The following is a 15452-nucleotide window of genomic DNA, read 5'->3' as shown; positions in this document are numbered from 1 at the left end:
CATTCATCGGCCTCAGCCAGCATAACCGATGGTCAAGGTTGATGAAAGTTGTAATTCAACAACATTTGGATGGCAGTATGTTGACTAGCAATGGTCTGTTCTGTGGTTAGTTACCTCAGGTATCTTTTTTAGCCTTGCCATTGCAACAGTAGAAGCCAGGATGATTTGCTGAAAACTCTGCTGGTCTTGCAACTTGCAGTCGTTTGCTCAAATGTGTGTCAGTCTGTTTGTTTGCTCATTTTGTTTAGGACTTTTACTAACCATCCTGTCTCAGAAGGAGCCCAGGACAATATACAACAAACACAAAACAAAATGCGTCAACCATCAATAAAAACGTAGTGTGTAATAAAGTAGCAAATTTAGTTTTGTCAAGAATGACTTGCTGGTATGGTGTTGGGCAAGTTGCTCTTAGCAGAACCCTCTGCCTAGAATTAAGTCCCATTGAGGTTAATGGAACCTACTCCCAGGTAACTGTGTATAGGATTGTTGTTGCAGTAACTTGTAAACAGATGTTATTTCGCTTCCTAGGCCTTTGCAGGGCTTAGTGATCTATAGAAAATGCCCACATAAAGCTAAAACAAATACAGAAAATTGTGGAAGTAGAACTACTATCACTTGGAAGGCAACCATCTTCCACCACCAGCACTCCAGTTGCCAACACACAATGGTCTCACCAGAAGACAGCTCAGTCAGTAGAGCATGAGACTCTTAATCTCAGGGCTGTGGGTTTGAGCCCCATGTTGGGTGAGATTCCTGCATTGCAGGGGTTTGGGCTAGGCTAGATGGTCCTTATGGTCCCTTCCAATTCTCTGATTCTATTTTTCTTCTATCTAAGTCGATCCTTCAGGTGGGGCTTGGTGCACTCTGCCTCTTGCTCCACCTTCAAACTGGTCTTGGGGGAAGGGGAGTTTCTGACCAGAGAAGCTGCTCAAAGTTGGAGAGAGTTCAAGCATGTGTCCCTGCCTGCTTGCCCAACTCATTTCATGAGCCCTTGCTGATGTTCTGACATAAGCAGCAGACTTAACGCATGACCCATTGTCAGAACCAGCTTCAGTGAGCAAGCTGAAGGAAACAAAGCTGTTTGGCAGGCTTAAGTACCTTGGCAAGTTACAAATAAGTTACAAATAAGAAAAAAAGTCAACAGGATGAAGACTGAAGACATTGGGGAAGCAAGGATACATTAGGGATCACCAAAAGAAGATGGGACAACGGGAAGCATGTTGTGTGTTAATCTGGGTCAGTAAACAATGGCTAGAAAGCAATGCAGGCTGCAGTTCTTCCCAGCATACGGTGCTAATCCTTCATAGTATGCTGTACGCAAAACCCATCGGGTCACATATGAGGTCCAACTGGCAAATACTTAAGCTCCATCCCTTTTGTCCTGCCCTTGTCTGTGGAACTAATTGCTCCAATTCCATAAGAAGAGTCTTTGTTTCTCTCCTCTCTCCCCGACGCCCCCCCTCCAATGGTGAAGGCTTGCTTAGATGCTCTGTATTGTTTAGCATGGGATGAATGGCTATCTGTGTTCTTGGTAAGGAGGGGGGTGGGGAGTGAGCCTCTGTGCTGGCTAAGGACTGGCAAGCCAGTGGATCAGCACTTCTGCTGGTACAGGCAGAAATAAGTAAGCATCTGGCATAGAAAGCTTGAGAGTTCACAATAAAGGCAGGGAGACTTGTCTGTGCTGCTTTTCCAAGGTTTGAGCATCCTTGCTTACTTGTAGAAAGACTTGATGATGTACAGCTTCCCCCACCCCCTTTAATTGCCCTGGCACAGATTGAATTCAGAGATTTGCCTTCTGCTTTTCACTTTGCCCAGAAGTAGCTTTGTGACACTCCTTCCCCATTCAAAGGCATTTCAACAAATGGTCCCCTACCAAAGCACCAATGAATTCAAAGTTGCTCATTGGCTGCCACTGGGTGACAAAAGGCTCTTCATGCCTGTGATTCCATGCATGCTTCTCATGAGTAAAATGAATTGGCCTCTGAACACCTTCTTAAGCTTTGTCCTGTCCTGTCCAATTCCATGTGAATTCAAGGATTATTTATTTATTTCATAAAATTTACATACCGCTTGACTGTAGAAAACCTCAAAGTTGTTTACAAAGTCAAAGTGCCTAGCAAGTTGTTCACAGCAGGCCTCTGATGCAACAGTCATCTCTTCCAGGCCGAGCAGCAGATCCAAGAATCCCATTCACCACCTGGAAAAGTTATTCTAGAGGTGGCTGCTTGGGGATGTGGTGGTGGTAGTCATGCTAGAGAAGTCCACCAACACATGGTAGGCATGAATATGTGCTTGGACTTGTGTTTGAATGGATTCATCCTGGGATCTTTGCTGCCTGCGCTCTAGCTGGCGTCATTGCCTGGAGCTCCTCAGCATTCGCAGGAGACTCAGGGTTCAGCAATCTTTTGGCTGTAATCTTCAATGCCCAAATGACTCATCAGTAGGGAGAGATTCCTCTCTGTCTCTCTTCCTGTCCTCCCTATGCACCAGCCCTCCCCACACTACTGCTGCAAAGTGCCTGCCTTCCACCCCCATTTCCCTCACTCTCACCCCCCCCTTCCCCAGCAGCTGTATTGTAAAGAAGGAGAGGCTGAAGAGGTTTCACATGTTCCTTAGAAAAAAAACGAGGGGCAAGAACTCCCACAGGGATTTCTCATTTGAAGAAAGCTGTTGCTCGTCAATCCATACTAAGCCGTTCTGGGTTTCTGTCATGGGAAAAAACTCCACATTTAATTTAGAACAGTAAAAGGGGGTTAAAACTCCCTTTTGCTTTTTGCAGAGCTTTCAGAGAAAACTAGCTGTATGATAAAGAGCTTCCGGCCACACTCTTTTAATACACACATTTGTTGCTGGCAACTGCATACCCAGCTGGGGGGCTGTATTTCCCTTTGAGGGAGGTGTGCGGCGATTGATGAGCAACTTGAAAAGCTCCCTCTATGCTTCTCTCTCTCTTTTTTAAGCCAGAGATGTTTCAAACAGCCATTTCCTTCACCACAAGTTGGTAAACGCAGGCAAAGCAGACCAAACTAATTTAATTAAAATCTCCCCTTCAGTGTGGTAACTGAATCCAGAGCAGTCTTGAAATTCTATAGGCAGGATGTGCAGTCGTTTGCTTTTTCTTGCAATTCTTTCCCCTCCCCCAGAAATGTGTTATGCTGGCCAGTTGGAATCGGTATTCTCCTGCTGATGTCTCTCTCCTTCAAGAGGGTTGTATATGTGTGATGGAGAGAAGTGGGGAGGGGGAAATAGGTTCTCTGCTAGCATACTCTTTGCTTTAATCCTTTTTTCTGAACAAGGCAAACCACTTCCAAATGCAGAGGCTGCTGCACAACAGAGCATTCTGTCTTGTGTCCAACAAAAATCCCTGCACATGGCAAACTAGCTTGTTAAGGAGAAAGCTAGCCTATAATCATTTGCCCTCCACTGTGTGTGTGTTGCATGTGTCTCTTCCTGCAGCCTTGAACTGGCAGTAGACTTGCCACCTCATTGAGTCCTAGGCCTATATACCATATTTTTCGCCCTATAGGATGCACCGGCCCATAGGACGCACTTATTTTTTTGGGGGAGAAATAAAGAAAAAAAATTATTCCCCCCCCGAGCCCCAAAGAGCAAGGAAGCCATGACAGTGAGCGGGATGGATCCCGCTCGCTGTCCTGGCTTTGTTTTTAGCCTCGGGCTGGGGGTCCGGGAGCGATGGCAAGGTTGCGCAACCTCGCCATCACTCCCGGAGCTTGCTTGCGGGGCTGGGGGCGGGGGAAGCCTGAGCTTCCCCTGACCCCAGCCCCCACCCCAGAACAGGCTGTTGCCCGCAAGCCTTGCGTGCCCGGGGGGAACTCCTCCCGGGCGCGCAAGGCTTGCGGACACCTGTGCGAAGCACGGGGCGTCCCCCTCTTGAGGCTGTGAGCAAGCACTACAGTGGTACCTTGGTTTGCAACCGTTTTGGATTACAACCACATCAAACCCAGAAGTGTGTGTTCCGTTTTTGGATTACAACCCATTTTTGGGGGGAGGCCCCATTAGCAAAAGTGCGCCTTGGGTTACAACCTGTTTTGGTTTACAACCGGACCTCCAGAATGGATTGTGGTTGTAAACCAAGGTGCCATTATACTTTGGCTGGCGTATGCAGTGTGGCTGCGGACTAGAGATGTAGGTCACATTCACACACATACTTGATTAACTTTAATAAATTCTGCTAATGTGCTTTAAGCCCAATGTCCTCTCTTCCAAGAGGAGTTCAAGGTCAGACTAGAAACAAATTCTTTAAAGATGGGTCCCTAAAGATGAGCGCCGCAACCCCAGAGTTGGTCACGACTGGACCTAATAGTTGGGGTCCCTTTACCTTTACCTTTAAGGGTGCTTAGAGTTGTTTGGGTCCCCATCCCCAGCAATCTGAACTCTGGTTAAGCAGGCGGCATTGTTCATATGTTGCAACTCACTCCCAACATTTTTGTCCTAGGAGATATATGCATCCATTTATGTCTGTCATAAAAGTTCCAAGTAAAGAGGATGCCTGAGTAAGGGTGTCTCTGTGTGCACTTTTTTTAAAAAAAGAAGGCAGTGATGAATAAAAAACCTCAAGGTGAACTGTGCTGTTTCTTCCCCTTTGCCCAAGTCAAAGCATTTCCTCCCTTCTATTCCACAGTAGTGACATCGGTGGCTAGAGAAAAATTATTATAGACCTTCTGTTCCTCCCATTTAAAAATGAAAAAAGAAAAATTATTTTGCTGACATCACATTTTACATTTAAAATGTGTTTAATTTTGAAACAAACAGGGTTTTATGGCATAAAGGCTCACTTTTAGTCAAAAGAGTTCTTTTCCCCATGAAAATCCTCATGATGTCCCACGTTATAGCAACCAGACATAAACATAGGTGGAAGTTCCTTCTGCTTCTTGGGTGTCTGGGGTAGAGAGTTGTTTGAAATCAGTCTTGAAATCTGTTTTAAATTTCTGCATTTAGCTCACATGTTTACAACCACTGTGGAAAGATACCTGCACAGATAGTTTCCCATGAGGATACTGGAGAATCTTGCTGAGTTTGAACCGGTGCCATGTTTTTTTTTGGGGGGGTGTGTGTGTAAGTAATACAGCATATTTAAGGTCTGCACTGACATTCTGGAACTACTTCTGCAGAAATCTCTATCCTTCTGTTCTTTGCAGCTGGGTTTTAACAAGCAGTGGTTAAGTGTCAAATATGTTGTGAGGACAAACCCCACTAACCCTTGTTGAAGCATAGATAAGAGTGCACCCATCTCTGTAAGGGACACAGTCTTCGATTTCACGCACATCTGTGATTTGCCCTCTCCCCAGCCTGTCAGAGGCTTAGTAACTCTAGGATATACTGTGTGATTCAAAGCTAATATATACCACATGGCAAATGTCTAATACACCAGGCCTCTTTGGCTGATTTTCAGATTGGGACAAAGTTTCAATTTGTTTCTCTAAGCTTTGTCCTGCAAATCTAAACATATTTACTAGAGAGTAAGATCATTGAGGGTGGCTTCTCAGTAAATGTATTTTTAGGGCTGTACTGCCCTTACCTTACCTTACTTTATTCCATCTCAAGACACCCCGTAGGTGTTTATCTAGCTGCTGCTTATTCCAGTTTACAAGGTTTCAGAACGTCCCACCAAACTGGATCAGGGAGAGCCGGATAGTGTCTCTTCCTATAGTAGATAGATGTGTAAATAGAAGGGGTCTGCATTTTCAGAAAAGCAAAGGCTGGAAAGTAGGTACGGAGTTAGGTCTGTCATTCTTTCCTCCCCCATGTGAAGTATTGCTGTTTCTTAAGGCTTGTGACCAAGTGACATTTTATTTCTACGTTGCTGTGCTAAAAATGAACTGCTGGGTTTATCTCTTGCTAGCTACACTTCTTTCTCTAAGCAGGTGGCGCTGTGGGTTAAAGCCTCAGCGCCTAGGGCTTGCCGATCGAAAGGTCGGCGGTTCGAATCCCCGCGGCGGGGTGCGCTCCCGCTGCTCGGTCCCAGCGCCTGCCAACCTAGCAGTTCGAAAGCACCCCCGGGGGCAAGTAGATAAATAGGTACCGCTTACCAGCGGGAAGGTAAACGGCGTTCCGTGTGCGGCTCTGGCTCGCCAGAGCAGCGTTGTCACGCTGGCCACGTGACCCGGAAGTGTCTGCGGACAGCGCTGGCCCCCGGCCAATAGATGTGAGATGGGCGCACAAACCCCAGAGTCTGTCAAGACTGGCCCGTTCGGGCAGGGGTACCTTTACCCTTTACCTTTAGCTACACTTCTTTCTCTAAGCAGTACATAGAAGGGGTCTGCATTTACAGTGGTACCTCGGGTTAAGAACTTAATTCGTTCCGGAGGTCCGTTATTAACATGAAACTGTTCTTAACCTGAAGCACCACTTCAGCTAATGGGGCCTCCCGCTGCCATCACACCGCCGGAGCACGATTTCTGTTCTCATCCTGAAGCAAAGTTCTTAACCAAAGGTACTATTTCTGGGTTAGCGGAGTCTGTAACCTGAAGCGTCTGTAACCTGAAGCGTCTGTAACCTGAAGCGTCTGTAACCCGAGGTACCACTGTAGCTGTAATTCTAGATCCTCACAAGACCCTGGAACAGGAATGAAGAGCCCGTGACCCTCCAGATGTTGCTGGACTACAGCTCCCATCCTGACTGGCCATTAGCCATGCTGGCTGGACTGATAGGATCAGTCCAACAACATCTGTAGGACCTCATGTTCCCTAGCTGTGCCTTGAAAGACTGTAGCCTTACTTCAGTACAAATGGCAAAACCCTCAAATAAATGGCATAAGTGCATTCAGATTTTAGGGTTGTTCCAAAGAATACTGTCAGTCTTAAGCTGGACCTAGGGAACCATCAAGCCTCAAGGGATAGCAGTAGCCCTTGTCCCTTGAGAGGTCCTTCTTGGAACCTTGTGCGCCTTCTCTCCCCTAAGTAAAGAGGCTCTTCTGCCAGAACAGAACAGATGGTTTTGAGATAATCTCTGTTCCCTGATCATTCTCTTTGGGTTCAGGAATATTGAAATCTTCACTGCTTCTGTCTCTTTGCCTTTGCTGAAGTACAATCTCTAGCACAACCAATGGTGAGGAATGATGGCAGTTGAGAAGGCTATAGGTTCCTTATCCCTGGCTTACTACCAACATTTTAAAAAAATGATTAAAGATGTGAGCAAATCATTGCACTCCTATTAGAGGCCTGCCATATGCGTGAAGTATGGTGTCTGTTTGGGAATGTGTTCCTAGCCTGTGATCCTGATAGGAGGAATGTGGAACATTCTTTAAGAGCGTTGGCATCCTTGGCAGGAGCAAGTTTGACGACACACTTCTTTGTCATAACAGGAAATTCTGGCCGTTTTTCTATGCAATCAGTCACTGCTTCTGTGCAGACTTCATTCTCAAACATATGCACATTTTTGGCACACAGATATCACCCCTTGCCATAATGGATGGTGCTATATAATCCTAAATATTCAGAGCAGCCAAGTCTTCCAAAGTTCCATCAAAAAATGGGGGAAAGGCATGGAAGATGAGATCATGACAAAACGGCCTAGCTAAAGAAACAAGCCAGCGGTGGGGTAAGGGAAGAGACTGGGCTGGAAAGAGCAATAATCACACCCATTACCACTGGTCTCTTGCAAACTTTCCTTAAACTTAAGATACATTGCAACTTTGCACTTGTTTTTAAATGTATAGTCATGTTTGTAAATAGTTTTTAATATATACAGCATTTTTTTAATAACACACATTGTTGGGAAGGGAAGTCTTAAATCTTTATTTCTCTCCATTTTGTTTTTTTGAATGCTGGGTGGGGGGCAGCCAAAGCAGAGCCAAGCTTGAGTCCAGCAGGATGAGTGGCCAGCATACCGTTTGCCTGTGGCTGAAGCACTATTCAGCAGGGGGCTCTCCAAAGGATGCACTGTTTGCTAGGTAGGCTCCAGAGAAGGCAGGGAAGCAAATGGGCTCAAGCATGGATGGGGATTGAGCCTGGGAATTTTGGGATGCAGAGCAGATGTTCTAAATCAGGTCTATGGCCCTTTCCCTGCATTTGAAGGCACTTCTTTTCCAACAACTTGTGAACTGTCCTGTGATCTTCAGATGAAGGTTGATAATACAAATTTAATAAATAATAACAAGGTTCCAGATCTGATTTTACAAGACTATAATGTTATTAGTTCTGGCTCTCTTGGTTTGCTTTTATGCTCTCTTTAGTCTTGGTAGGTTGTTTGCAACATCTATTTTGCTTTTAATGATTGAATTACTTCTTTTGGTTTTGTATACCTTTGTTGCCTGCTCTGATTGCCTCCATTTGAGGAGGAAAATTTGGGTTATGAATTAAGTAAGCAAATAAGAATTTGTGGCCAAGTGCTTAAAGAGGACGGGGCTCCATGTTTTTGCAATACTATAGCCTTAAAGGGGTACCAAGATGCAGGTTGTGAGGTTTCTGGTCCAAGTCCTGGTTAATCTTGAAGGATAACTTTTGGAAGCATCAGAAATGACCTGCTACAGCCCATTTTGCTTGTGTGGCATGGTGTGGATGACTTATACCTGCCCATGCCCTGCAAATATGGAAGATCTAGAGTACTGGCAAAACACAGTATTAAATGGACCCAATCTATTCTTTTAGGGCTCTTGTTCTGGCATGCTGGAGGAAGTCCCAGGTATCTTGAATGGATCTGTAAAAGTGCTTTGGTGTTAGGGAGCTTTGAGGCTGCAGGTCTCTCTCTTGTCCCTCCTTTTTCTAGGTGGGTTGAAATGTGGGAATGCTGGAAATGCGCTTTGATTTGCTTAGTGGCTGAGGTTCAACTGTTGGATAACAAACTGTTCCTACTAATGGCAAAATACTTTCCATGTGGAATGATTCTTTCCTAGTTGTGTGTAAGAATAACAAAAAATAAAATAAGATAAAATAAATGCTTGGCTCTCCCATCCTAAAAATGCCGCTATTTCAGGAGTCATTGAAAGGCGTCTTGGCATCCTCACTCTATAATTTTTTGACCCAGGAATTTTGCCAGCAGCCCACTGCATGAGTTTGAAATGAGTTTTAGAATTACAGGGCATGTGGAGGATCTAAAGATTCTGGCTTCTCACCCAGCACCTTGCACCATCTCACACCCGAAAATGACCCTGATCACTGTCTAGGTACAGATTGTCCGAGCAAGGCACGCCATGTGCAAGGTTCCTACAGGAGTTAAAAACTTACCTAGCTGTTCTAATAAGTAAAGCAGAATGCATTGTAAGCTGCAAGGTAGGACAGGGAATAAAAACCAGGAAAGGAAAGGAGGCATGAGAAGGGAGTTTTAAAACCATGTTGTGGGTGTCTTTGAAGAGGAGACTTGTGCATAAAAACATTTTATAGCAGTTCTTGCAGTTTCTTTCTTTCTTTAATGTGGATGTATACTGCATATGGGACGCGGGTGGTGCTGTGGGTTAAACCACAGAGCCTAGGACTTGCTGATCAGAAGGTCAGCGGTTCGAATCCCCGCAACGGGGTGAGCTCCCATTGCTCGGTCCCTGCTGCTGTCAACCTAGCAGTTTGAAAGCACGTCAAAGTGCAAGTAGATAAATAGGTACCGCTCCGGCAGGAAGGTAAACGGCATTTCCGTGCGCTGCTGTGGTTCGCCAGAAGTGGCTTAGTCATGCTGGCCACATGACCCAGAAGCTGTACACCAGCTCCCTTGGCCAATAAAGCAAGATGAGCGCTGCAACCCCAGAGTCGGTCACGATTGGACCTAATGGTCAGCGGTCCCTTTACCTTTACCTATACTGCATAGATGTATATATAATAATGCATATGTGTGGTTACTGCATCCTGAATGATGGACTTTCAGGCCAACATGTGGCATTTGGAAAGTCACAGATTTTGAGAAGACCTCAGGTTCCATATTCACACAATTCAGAGTTTCATTTGGACTCTGCTTCCATCTGTCTCTGTATTCAATGCAACTGAATATCTGTATATATCTGTTTTCATCAATATATCTGTATTCAGAGCAACTGTTATATAGGGCCACATTTCTTTCTCCCCTCTGGGAGACCTAGGCTTCCATTGGTTCCATTGGAAACCAAGTCTTCTGTAGGCTAGTCTCTTCCAATACTCAAGTGAATCCAGATCTGTGTGCAGGTTACTCTGGAGGCATCAGAGGTGTGCCTGTCTCTTGTCAGTATAACTCCCAAGCTATCTTTAGGTGTGGAAAAGTCAACAATGACATGGTTGTTGTTATTAAACATCCATCTTGTCTAAAAAGCAGTAACAAATTTTCTGGTTTCTGTTCCTTGCAGCCACTAAGAAATGATGCAATGTTTTATTTATTTGTACTGTTTGGTTAAAAAGAAAGAAATAATATATTAATATTCATAACATTTTCCCTTCAGAGGCCATTCCCAGCTACCCAAGCGGCATGATGGAAGCCACTCGAGATGCTGGCATCAAGCAAGCCCCACCAACGCGGACAGAGAAACCAGCTGCTGATTTTGCCTATGTTGGGATAGATGCCATCTTGGAGCAGATGCGGAGGAAAGCCATGAAACAAGGGTTTGAGTTCAACATCATGGTAGTCGGTGAGTCTTTTTCCCATGTGGTTCACTTTAGTCAGATTATGGAACTGGCTCCCTCAAGAGAGGTGGTGATGACTACCAGCTTGGATGGCCTTAAAATAGGATTAGACAAATGAATGGAGAATAAGGCTATTTATTTATTTATTTGTTTGTTTATTTATTCATTTATTTCATAAAAATTATATACTACTTGATTGGAAAAAAATCCTCAAAGAGGTTTACAAAAACATATAAAATCAGGGGAAATTTACAATACATTAAAACGTGCAAGAAGTTAATATACTAAAACAGATTAAAATTCATATCAGTATCTGTAAGCATCTGGGTAGGCTGTCTAAGCAAGAACATTTTTAGCAGGCACTGAAAAGAATAGAGTGAAGATGCCTCACTCTCCGGCGAGCTAGGGACAAAGGTGAGAGCTGTTTCCTAGTTCTGCTGGATCTCTCAGCGGCCTTTGATACAATCGACCATAACATCCTTCTGGACCGTCTAGAGGGGTTGGGAGCTGGGGGCACTGTTATACAGTGGTTTCGCTCCTTTCTCCTGGGCCGTGTTCAGAAAGTGGTGGTGGGGGATGAGTGTTCAGACCCTTGGGCCCTCACTTGTGGGGTGCCTCAGGGTTCCGTCCTCTCCCCCATGCTTTTTAACATCTATATGAAGCCGCTGGGAGAGATCATCAGGGGGTTTGGACTGGGTGTCCATCAATATGCAGATGATACCCAGCTCTACCTTTCTTTCAAATCAGAACCAGTGAAGGCGGTGAAGGTCCTGTGTGAGTGCCTGGAGGCGGTTGGAGGATGGATGGCGGCTAATGGATTGAAGTTGAATCCTGACAAGACAGAAGTACTGTTTTTGGGGGACAGGGGGCGGGCTGGTGTGGAGGACTCCCTGGTCCTGAATGGGGTAACTGTGCCCCTGAAGGACCAGGTGCGTAGCCTGGGAGTCATTTTGGACTCACAGCTGTCCATGGAGGCACAGGTCAATTCTGTATCCAGGGCAGCTGTCTACCAACTCCACCTGGTACGCAGGCTGAGACCCTACTTGCCCGCTGACTGTCTGGCCAGAGTGGTGCATGCTCTAGTTATCTCCCGCTTGGACTACTGCAATGCGCTCTACGTGGGGCTACCTTTGAAGGTGACTCGGAAACTACAACTAATCCAGAATGCGGCAGCTAGACTGGTGACTGGGGGCGGCCGCCGAGACCACATAACACCGGTCTTGAAAGACCTACATTGGCTCCCAGTACGTTTCCGAGCACAATTCAAAGTGTTGGTGTTGACCTTTAAAGCCCTAAACGGCTTCGGCCCAGTATACCTGAAGGAGCGTCTCCACCCCCATCGTTCTGCCCGGACACTGAGGTCCAGCGCCGAGGGCCTTCTGGCGGTTCCCTCATTGCGAGAAGCGAAGCTACAGGGAACCAGGCAGAGGGCCTTTTCGGTGGTGGCGCCCGCCCTGTGGAATGCCCTCCCATCGGATGTCAAGGTGATGGAAAACTACCTGACATTCAGAAAACATCTTAAGGCGGCCCTATTCAGGGAAGCTTTTAATGTATGATATTTTAGTGTTTTTTGGTTTCTGTGGAAGCCGCCCAGAGTGGCTGGGGAAACCCAGCCAGATGGGCGGGGTATAAATAATAAATTATTATTATTATTATTATCAATTGGCAGCGAGTTCCAACGTGTAGGTGCTGCCACGGTAAACAATTGAGTTCTTACAGGTGCAGAACAGGCTAGTGGCTCTGTCCTACCTCCACTGTTGGATGCAATATGTCTCTGACTACCCTTTGCTGGGAATCACAAGTGGGTAGAGAGCTGTTGTGCTCATGTCCTGCTTGTGGTCTTCTCATAAGCTCCTGGTGTTGGCTACTGTGAGAATAGGTCCAGCAGGATTGTTCTGGTGTTCTTGCATATGCTGCAGCAGTGCCATTGGGGGAGAACCTGTTTCTTGTATGGCTTCTTAAGAGAATTTTTTTCTCTGTGTATCCTTGCAACAGAGGGCGTAGTAAGAGTTGGGAATTCTAAAGTTATCGGATTTGATAAATGCATTACGAAACTAATTCCACGTGTGTTGTGGGCTGAATGTCAAGGTGACCGTGTGTTTCCTCTAATAAGCGTCTTTGTCCTGACTGGAATGTCAAAAGAGCAAGAACTTGTACCTTTTAATAGTTTGACTCTGTTGCTGCAGCCAGAATAGCTGTATTGCATTTGTCATTGATTGTTTGGGACTGCTAAATCATACCCCTGGAAAAAAGACACCCACTGGAAAAATTGCCCTATCGCCTGCTGATACATTGATGAATTGGTTGGGACCATCAATCCTTCTCTACCTCCCCTATTCTCCTCTCCAGAAAGTACTTTGATTTCTTCTAGTGTCCCAGCCCTTTCAGCTGGTTGGTGATGATGAGGGCAGTGTTGCTTGCTGAAGTTTTGCAAGCGATAAATAGCCCTACAGGGGCTTATTTCCATTTTTAGGACTAAATGTGACCTCACTGCAGGTTCTTTGTTTACAATTGGATTCTCTGATGGTTTGGGAATAAGTGGCATGGAAGACTTGCAACAAATCTGTGTGGCTTACTTAAAACACAAATTAGTGCATTCATGGTTCCTGCTCAGTGTTGTGTGTGTATATGAGAGAGAGAAAGAGGGGTCTGTGTAGTCACAAAGTGGGAGGTATGAGTGTTACTAGGGAAGACACCAGCTTATCCCTAACCCTTCTGAACATCTAGACACAACATTTTTGCATACACTATCTCGCAGTTGATCTATGAATCCCAGATTGGAGGAAATGCCTACTGTATTTTCTCATGCTTAGGAAAAAGGGATGTGTTTTCCTTCCACCTGACAGCCACTCACTTCTCATAACTCTGGGGAAAAGGTGGGGCTCCTTGCCTTTATGAAGTTCACTGGACACAGTTCTAATATTTTTTGCTTTGTCACATCTTCCTCTGTGATGATGTCACTCCTCTTGTGCTCTGTTCACAAGAGGCTTCACTTGGGAATTAAGAGGCTGTCAGTTCTGCAGGACAGTGCAGAGAAGAACGCTTTCATTTTTCACAATCCCGGAACTCTTCTTGTGAAGTGCCAACTTCTAATTAATTGGCCGGAAGGAACAAAAAAAATGACACATTATTCAAGTGCTGTAATTAGAATGACACCAGGGGGAGCTGGCATTACTTTTGAGTCTGGGCTGACTGCCTGCCAGCTGGACTGGCTTCTACAGTATTTGAAAGAATTATTCTGGAATTCTGAATGAGAGAATGGGCTGGATTTATAGCATTGCCGAGTTTATGGCATTAAGCAAAAGTGGTGCATAGGTCGCAGGTTCAGAAAGGAAGGGGGGAAATCACATAATTAAGACTAACAGCCAATCAGTCTGCTTCATATTCTAGCCTTCTATGTCACTGCTATTTCAAGGGATAGGAAGGAACTCAATTGCCTCTAGTTATGGCAAGCTGTGGTGAGTCAAAGATGAAGCATGTGACTTGCTTAAGAAGGCTAGTAGTCCAACCCCAGGTGTGCAAAAGGACAATGTAACATGAGTCCTAATGTATGGCTGCAGTGAAGCCTCAGGGAGATTTTCTCTGTATAAAAGCTAGTTCTGACATTTAATCTATTCGTCATGCTGAACTTATTGTGTGCACACATGTGTTGTGTACATGAGAAGTCCAGCAAAATGCACAGAGATGCATCGAGCCATTCTGTGCAGATCTGCCTTTGCACATGGCTTGACTTCCTGTTGGGAGTTCCAGCTGCAGGGGAACAAGCCATGCTGCTTTGATTTGTCTGGCTATTTGTCCATCTAGCCTAGTATTGTCTACTCTTGACTTGCAGCAGTTCTCCAGGGTCATAGGAAGGGGTCTTTCATGTCACCAGCTACCTGGCTCTTGTTGTGGAGATGTTCCTCCTGCTGTAAGATGGAGAAGAGAGACATATCAGCAGGAAACCTCCAGAATTTAGTGGTGGATATTCAACAGCATGTAGCACCTTTGATGTTACCCCCAGATTTGTAGGATAAGTGACTGCACACAAACTTTAATCAATTGGTTGCCTAAAGGCAAATTTTACTCAACAAAAGCAAAGTGCTAATTTTCAAACCTAAATAAAGTTTTGAACGTTAGTAAGGTTTCCTGCTCTTCTCAGCTCCCTGACCAAACTCAGCCCATTTACCAAGTCAATACTTGCTTCTATGTGCCTTCTTGCTAGGATTTTTTAAATAATAGGTGTGCATCCTTGGGGGATTTTATTACAGTTTGTATTTATGTTATTTTAACCCATATTTAGCCCCAGCTATGGGCTTAAGATGGTAGCTGCAAACAAACTGAGGTAGTTAGATTTTATTTTGAATTAAAAGCACAGGGTTCTGTCCCAAAGTCCTCACTGAATGAATTGAATGGAAACAAATATTTGAATTTTTAAAGAGTACTGTGTTTCATCTCCTAGCAATGGCTTGGTGTGCAGGTTTGGCTGAGCCAACTCGAAACGTTTAGGAAGTGAAGCGTTCAGTTTGGGATTTTTCTGTCTTTATTTGTGGTTTGATGCAGACAGAGCCAGGAATAAATCTGCTTCCCTTGTTTCTTCCGAGACCCATAAAATAACCATTCCTGTTCACACAGCAGCTTGACTGTACCCCTGGAAGACTGAGTTGGATTCACTCCAGTGTGTGTATTTGTGCATATGTGGATATTTTGTAGAATCAACAAAATTGCCTGCTGAATTAAAACTGCAGCATTTCCCTGGGGCTGGTATTTATTTATTTTCAGCCTTGTAAATTTACGTGCATCTGCTCTGTGGCAAATATATCTGGAGTAGATGTATACCAATCCCAGACAACTCAAGTTTTCTGGGATTTCTCTTCCCTTGGTTTGCAAGCTGCCTGTCTTGCAATTCACTCTTGAGTTGAGTAGAAATATGAA

At 45.0% G+C, this 15452-nt stretch overlaps 1 protein-coding gene across 4 annotated transcripts in view; it reads left to right on the top strand.

The window, feature by feature from the left end:
- The window catches only part of SEPTIN9 (septin 9), a 216908-nt gene that overhangs the window by 179740 nt on the left and 21716 nt on the right, over positions 1–15452 (top strand). For all 4 annotated transcript variants that reach the window (XM_082203939.1, XM_082203941.1, XM_082203940.1 and 1 more), the window contains one exon: positions 10358–10543. In XM_082203939.1, the coding sequence (XP_082060065.1) occupies positions 10358–10543 (186 nt within the window). The remainder of the gene's footprint in view (positions 1–10357; positions 10544–15452) is intronic.

This window comes from Podarcis vaucheri (genome assembly GCF_965113315.1).
Source record: "Podarcis vaucheri genome assembly, chromosome: 2".
NCBI classification, from domain to species: Eukaryota; Metazoa; Chordata; class Lepidosauria; order Squamata; family Lacertidae; genus Podarcis; species Podarcis vaucheri.
Note: the sequence above shows the minus strand (reverse complement) of the source record. Positions and strands in the feature narration are given on the sequence as shown.